Genomic DNA, 8,367 nt, shown 5'->3' with positions numbered 1-8,367 from the left:
GTTTAATAATATAATTTTTATAAAGATAGTAATTAAGTATTATGTTATAACTAATGATTATCCTAATTATATTTTAGATTTTTTATATTCAAAATGAGATGTCTATCTCATATTTGATTATGTTTATCTATAGTTAGATACACAAATTCAAAAATGAAGTTTTAATAAGTTGTATTTACGCACAATTTACTTGTGATCTTGAATTTTAAATAATATGCATCAACAAACAGTACTTTATGCATTAAAAATAGTTTTTAAGAGTTTTTATCAAATGATTTATGTGAACTTTGTGTTCCATAACATAATAGATCAAAAACAATTCTATTTAAATCAGTACAAATCATAAATCAATCAAACAATGRTCAATCAATACAGTCACCCATAAGGTTGAAGGTTACCTTGAAAGAGAAGGAATCAAAATTTGGGGATGAGAAGCAATCGAGCTCCAAGGAAATAAACCTAAACCGATAAAGAACCAGAGAAAGAAACCATAAAGAATCGATACGTAATGAGTCAAAAAGAAAGAAACAAAAATCGATACAGACTATAAATCAATCAAAAGCAATGGTCGAAACCCATGAGGTTGAAGCTTACCTTGAAAGAGAATCAACCGAACTTTGGGGAAAGAAAATTGACGGTGATTATAAGAAAAATTGAGTCAAAACCACCCATTAAATATGAAATTGACAATGACTATCTACTTGTTGAAAAAGAGGGATTATAGGGACGTTAGTTGGATTAGAGAAATTGTAGGGACGGATTAAGATTTCAATGGGAGTGGTATGCTTTAAAAACATGTACGTATGCATAATTAACTTGTATTTTTGATTTTTAAGTAATGTGCACAAATTAATTGTACCTTATGCATGATAATTTGTTTTTAAGAAAATGAGCCAAATGCTTTATATATAGTATAGATAGATAGATAATTTAATTTAAGTTTAATAATAAAACAAATTATTTTTGGTTTAATATTATAAATTTTATAAAGATAATAATTAAGTATTCTGTTAGAATTTAATGATTATACTAATTATATTTTAGATTTTTTATATTTAAAATGAGAAGTTTATCCTGTATTTGATTGTATTTATCTGCAGTTAGTTACACGAATTCAGATATGAGATGAAATCGGATAGGGATGAAATCGTTTAGGGATGAACGAGTTTAATAGTTTTTAAGAGTTTTAAAAGTTTTAAGAGTTTTAAGAGTTTTAGCTAAATGTTTTATGATATAGTATAGATTTAATTTAGGTTTAGTAACGAAGTTATTTAATTTAGGTTTAATAATATATTTTATTATAAAGATAATAACTAAGTATTCAGTTATAACTCAATGATTATCTTAATTATATTTTTAATCTTTTTATATTTAAAATAAGATGTTTATCCAATATTTGATTATGTTTATCTACAGTTAGTTACACAAATTAATATATGGAGCTTTAATAAGTTGTAATTATGCACAATTTACTTGTAATCTTAAATTTTAAGTAATATACATCAATAAACAGTACTTCGTGCATAACAAATGGTTTTTAAGAATTTTTGTCAAATATTTTATAATATACTATAGATATATAATAAATATAATAATAAATTGAGAAATCTGATAAGTATATATAATATAGGCGAATGATCGTGTGAGAAAGAAAATCAAAGTGAAAAGCGTAAAAAAGGATCAATCCCGTTATAAACGTGATTCATGAGTAAGTTTGAGATTAAAGGTGATCAAGACTCCAATCATTTCTTACGTTTCTCACATTAACTTTTATTCGCATACGATCCTTCATATTTATACTATATTATAAAATATTTGACAAAAACTCTTAAAAACCATTTTCATGCATGAATACTGTTTAGTGATGCATATTACTTAAAATTCAAAATTACAAGTAAATTGTGCGTAAGTCCAACTTATTAAAGCTTCATGTTTGAATTTGTGTAACTAAATGCAGATAAATATAACTAAATACAAGATAAACTTCTCATTTTAAACATAAAATCGAAAATATAATTAGAATAATTATTGAGTTCTAACAAAATACTTAGTTATTATCTTTGTAAAATATTATATTATTAAACTAAAAATAAATTATTTCATTATTAAATCTAAAGTAAATTATAATAAAATTTTGAATTAAATAAATTACATAGAAAAATGAAAACTTTTTATTTATTTTTTTCATTTTTATGATATCTTCAAATTTGTATTTTATTAAAAAAAACATTAATGTTTGCTCAAAACCACATAAAACCTTATTATAACATTGACAGAGACCAAAAAATTAAAACGAAACATTAAAATCGAAATATGTCTCGCTATAATGCGTGAATACACTTCTAGTTATATATATATATATATGTGTGTGTGTGTGTGTGTATGTGTGTGTGTATATATATATATATATATAGAGAGAGAGAGAGAGAGAGAGATGTGTTATTATGCAACTATTTACATTTAAACAACTAATACAACTCAATCTTAACCGTTTATTTAATTTGATGAATATGTGATCTCATAAAAATTTGATTGTTTCCTAATATAAAATACTGATCATAATTAAAAACCCTAATAATCTTCTATAAATATTCAAATCATAATAAATGAACTCTTTTATTTATATATATATATATATCTCAATTAATTGGGTTGCATTGTTTGTACAAATGTGATGAGTTATATTTGAAACGTCATATATATATATATATATATATATATGGTATATTTTTTTTACAACCTTATGCATTTGTACAACCTTTGCAACCCAATTAATTAAGATATTTATAGAAATGATTGGAGTTCATTTATTATGATTTGAATATTTATGGAATATGAATAGAGTTTATTAATTATGATTAATACTTTATATTAAGAAACAATTAATTGATTAAAAATTGAATGGTTGAGATGAGGGTTGTATAGGGTGTAGGAATGACAAAGGTTGTAGAATAACATATATATATATATATATATATATATATACACTATATTATAAAACATTTAACAAAAACTCTTAAAAACCATTTTTTAAGCATGAAGTACTGTATATTGATACATATTACTTAAAATTTAATATTACAAGTAAATTATGTATAAGTACAATTTATTAAAGCTTCATGTTTGAATTTGTGTAACTAACTGCGGATAAACATAATCAAATGGAGGATAAACATCTCATTTTAAAATATAAAAAAAATTAAAATATAATTATTATAATTATCGAGTTCTAACAAAATTATTTTTATTATCTTTATAAGAAAATTATATTATTAAACCAAATATAAATTACTTCATTATTGAATCTAAATTAAATTATAATAAAAAATAAATTAAAAAATTACATAAAAAATAGAAATTTTAAATAATTAATTTGATATTAATATCGATATATTTTTGTCAAGTTTTTATGATATTTTCAAATTTATATTTTGTTCAAAAATAAAAACATAATCGTTTTTTCAAAATCACATAAAACCATATTATAACATCGACTGAGATAAAGAATAAAATAAAATATTAAAATCAAGATGAATCTCGTTACATTGCGGGAATACCCTTCTAGTATATATATATATATATATATATATATATATATATATATATATATATAAGAAGACTATCTAGATAATAAAATAAAAGGTTGGCCAACCATTATGTATTAATTTTCCAAATCAATATATGGAACTTATTATTGTTAGAATATAATTTCCAAATCAATATAAATTTAAGGATTTATTGAATTTCCATATTTCATGTCACACTCCTTAAAATAATAATTATAAAATACTATTAAATTTTATTTCCTTAAATAGACCTTGTTGCCTTTATTTTATCAAAACTAAATACTAAATTTGGTAACTAACATTTATTTATTAATAAAAAACGAATTTATTTAATTACTTTTTCAAATACAATTTTAATTATTAAATATTTTCAACCGATAATTAATTCAGAACGTCTCCAATAAAAGTTTCTTATAAACAAAAAATGTACTGATTTATAAAAATTTGTAATCTTCTTTCTTTGATTTGAAGATCAGATAAAAAAATTGAACATCAAGACAATTCGTATTATCTTCGATAAATATGATATAATTTTTTATAAAAAAATAGAGCATCAAAAATTAAAATCCTTAAAAAATTATATATGACTTTTAGCAGCTATTCTATTTTAGAAAGCGTATCACCAACTGTATTATTAAAATATTCAATACATTTAATAAAATATTATTGATCTCTTCAAAACACTTAAAAAACAGTTAGAACAAAAATATTATATACTTAAAAAACAGTTAAAAAACAGTTAGAACAAAAATAGAAAGTTTTAATTAAAAATAACCATTTTCAATTGTTGGTTTCATCTTTTAGCCATTTCTAGTCTAAAATCACAAATATATAATATAATATATATTTTTTTATAAAAATAATTATCAAGTAACTTGTTATAACTCAATGATTATCTTAATCATATTTTAAAGTATTTATATTTAAAATGAGATCAATGTTTATCAAGTATGCAACTTTAAAAGTTGTACCCATACACTATTTACTTGTAATCTTGAATTTTAAGCAATATACATCATTAAATTATAGTTAATACATAAAGATAGTTTTTAAAAGTCTATCCCAAATGCTTTATAATACAGTATAAATATATGATAAATGGAAAAAAAAAACATCAGATAGAGATGGCAAAAAATCAATCGCAGTCCTGATATCGTTACAAATATAAACCAGTACTTTATTTTATCAGTTATATTCTCAAATATAACTCCCAATAATAAAAAATATATTTTTTATTCTATTTCCATAAAATCCGTAAAATATATTATTAAATTACTTAAAAGAAAATATATTATTTAAAAATAAAAATAAATTTAAAATATTTATTTTTATGAAAGTTCGTTAACAAGATATATACAGAATAAGTTAATAAAAAAGTTAACAGAATGTGGGGCCCACATAGACTCAATATAAATTAGACGTCAGTCACGTAACAATCTCACCACCTGTCACTTTACTCAATCTCGATTCATAAAACCCCCAAAACCTAGCCCTTCCACTTCGGCTATTCATAGCCCACACCACCACCATTCTCCTCTCAACTTCAGCCATGGCCGCCGCCGCGACATCCGCCGCAACCGCCACCGCCACGGCGACCTCTGTTACCCACCTCTCTCCGCTCTCTAAATCCGTCGACAAACCCTCTTTCGCCTCCTTCAAAACCCTCCACAAAACCCAATCTTTCACCCTCACCCACAAAATCCATTCAAAAACCGCCGCAAAAAACCCAATCTCCGACGTCATTGCATCGCCGGAATCCTACCCAGATGAAGAAAACTCCATCTTTTACGACGACGGCGACGATAAACCCCGTGAAGAGTGCGGCGTCGTCGGAATCTACGGCGACCCAGAAGCCTCCCGTCTCTGCTACCTCGCCCTCCACGCCCTCCAACATCGCGGCCAAGAAGGCGCCGGAATCGTCGTCGCAACTCCTGACGGCGTTCTCAAATCCGTCACCGGCGTCGGCCTCGTCTCCGAAGTCTTCAACCAGTCAAAACTCGACCAACTCCCCGGCGATAACGCCATCGGCCACGTCCGTTACTCCACCGCCGGCCAATCCATGCTAAAAAACGTCCAACCATTCGTCGCCGGTTACCGATTTGGTCGCGTGGGTGTCGCCCATAACGGAAATCTGGTAAATTATCAATCTTTAAGAGCTCAACTCGAAGAAAATGGTTCCATTTTTGGTACGAGTTCTGATACTGAAGTTGTTTTACATCTAATTGCTATATCTAAACAAAGACCCTTCTTCTTGAGAATCGTTGAAGCTTGTGAAAAGCTTAAAGGAGCTTATTCAATGGTGTTCTTAACTGAAGATAAATTAGTTGCAGTTCGAGACCCATATGGGTTTCGGCCATTGGTGATGGGAAGAAGAAGCAATGGCGCCATTGTTTTCGCTTCTGAAACTTGTGCTCTTGATCTAATCGAAGCTACATACGAAAGAGAAGTGAATCCTGGTGAAGTTTTGATCATTGATAGCGATGGTGTTCAATCTCTGTGTTTGATGCAACACCCAGAACCGAAATCTTGTATCTTTGAACACATTTACTTTTCATTACCGAATTCGGTTGTTTTCGGGAAGTCTGTGTACGAATCTCGGAGGATATTCGGTGAGATTCTGGCAACCGAGTCCCCGGTGGATTGTGATGTGGTGATCGCTGTTCCGGATTCTGGTGTAGTGGCAGCGATTGGGTATGCGAATAAAGCCGGTGTTCCCTTTCAACAAGGGTTGATTCGATCGCATTATGTTGGAAGGACGTTTATTGAACCCTCGCAGAGAATTCGTGATTTTGGAGTTAAGCTTAAGCTTTCGCCCGTTCGTGCGGTTTTGGAAGGGAAGCGTGTGGTGGTGGTTGATGATTCGATCGTTAGAGGAACCACTTCTTCGAAAATAGTCCGATTGTTGAAAGAGGCTGGAGCTAAAGAAGTCCATATGCGAATCGCGAGCCCACCGATCATCGCGTCGTGTTACTACGGCGTCGATACGCCGAGCTCCGAGGAGTTGATATCGAACAGGATGAGCGTCGAGGAGATTCGGGAATACATCGGGTCGGATTCGCTTGCGTTTCTTGATTTCAATAGCTTGAAGAAGATGTTGGCGGCCGATTCACCCAACTTTTGTTACGCTTGTTTCTCCGGAAAGTATCCGGTGTTGCCGAGCGGGATCGTGAAAAGGGTCGGTGATTTCGTCGACGACGGATTGAACGGTGACATCGATTTGATCGACGGGGGTTGGCTTCAAGGATCCAAAGACCAAAATGGCAAGGATTTGGACATAAATTTTGAACAACAAGATGGAAAAGTTCCAGTTTAGTTGGAAAGATTTGATCTTTTTTTGTGGGTAAGAACTCAAAAGATTTCTTGATCTTGATCTTGATCTTGATCTTGTGGTAGAATTCTATGTGTTTTTTTAGGTGAATTTGGGGGGTTTTATGAATCTTTATGGAATCTTATGAATAATTTTAGTATTTACAGTTTTATATGACAAATGGTTTTTGAGATTTGTCTTTTTGATGTATGGTTTTTTTCTTAATTTTTGAAGGAATATATGTTTATGTCTTTTGGGTCGGAACAGTAGCAGGTTATTCGAACTCGATTCTTGAAAAATGCTCGGTTAGAGTTTGAATAACGTTTTCAAGAGCTTGAATGCGTTTTCGTTGTTTATTTAACAAATTTGAGGTTACGGTTCGAATAACTTTTTTATACATGATACCTAAAGTTCAAGCTTTATAAGTTTTAACTCGAGATTGATTAAGGGGTCGTTTACCCAACACTTATCCAATAAGTGCTTGCCGGTAAAATTTAACACTATTATTTACTTACCAGGTAAGATTTTAGTCCACCAAAACTCGTCACTTGTTTAAGGCAAGAAATTAAGTCGTTTTCGGTCGATTGAACAATCGAGTCGTTTGGTTGGTCATTGATGAAATTAGCCATTTTGGACGTTTGAACAACTGAATCACTCGATTGATCATCTATTGATTGATCCAATCAGGTTCCGTAATTATTTTTACGATTTTTTATCGGTATTTTGGGGGTTGGGAAAATCATGAAAAGAGCTGTTTTTACAACAAAAATTCACCAAATTATTTGAACATATATGAGAAAATAGCCAAAGAATCGGTTAGCAAATTTAAAGATTTGAACCATAAGAATGGTGTCTGGTTGGTTTGAGTTTGGCTTCAAAGGTCAAAAGTGTGGAGATCTCAGGTTCAAATCGAAGGAGGAATAAAAATTCTCTTGTGACCACGAAGGTTCAAATGCGGTGACTCCGGGCTACCCGTAAAACAGATGGTCACTCAAAGATTAGTCGAATCGCATAACGAATTGGATATCCATATTAATAAAAAAAAACTTAAAAGATTTGTTTTTGAAAGATTCAATATTTATGTCAAATAATAAGGGTTTTCAGAGAGACATTTATTTTGGGTTTTGAAAGAGACACATCGTGGTCTCTCCTCTCTTTTTTTTATAAAGAATTTGAGAGAAAAAAAAAATCCTTAAATTCACATACCAGATTAGTTTTTATCTATACTATCTTATAAAGCATTTGGTTAAAACTCTTAAAAACTCTTAAATTCGTTCATCCCTAAACGATTTCGTTCCTATCCGATTTCATCCCATATCTGAATTCATGTAACTAACTGCAGATAAACACAATCAAATACAGGATAAACATCTCATTTTAAATATAAAAAATCTTAAATATAATTAGTATAATAAATAAATTCTAACAGAATACTTAATTATTATCTTTATAAAATTTATAATATTAAACCAAAAATAAATTATTTTATTATTA

General features: G+C 29.1%; 1 protein-coding gene across 1 annotated transcript; it reads left to right on the top strand.

The window, feature by feature from the left end:
* Nucleotides 1-5,069: 5,069 nt before the first annotated feature.
* LOC112524085 (amidophosphoribosyltransferase, chloroplastic-like) lies at nucleotides 5,070-7,132 on the top strand. The gene has a single exon (XM_025133729.1). The coding sequence runs from the start codon at nucleotides 5,116-5,118 to the stop codon at nucleotides 6,877-6,879; it is 1,764 nt and encodes a 587-aa protein (XP_024989497.1). The 5' UTR covers nucleotides 5,070-5,115; the 3' UTR covers nucleotides 6,880-7,132.
* Nucleotides 7,133-8,367: the final 1,235 nt, after the last annotated feature.

Source organism: Cynara cardunculus (genome assembly GCF_001531365.2).
Source record: "Cynara cardunculus var. scolymus isolate 2C chromosome LG 13, CcrdV1, whole genome shotgun sequence".
Classification (NCBI taxonomy): Eukaryota; Viridiplantae; Streptophyta; class Magnoliopsida; order Asterales; family Asteraceae; genus Cynara; species Cynara cardunculus.
This window is presented reverse-complemented; position numbering and strand designations above follow the sequence as displayed.

Coding starts and splice junctions, on each gene's coding strand:
- LOC112524085 (XM_025133729.1), top strand. CDS start 5,116: ATGGCCGCCGCCGCGACATCCGCCGCAACCGCCACCGCCACGGCGACC.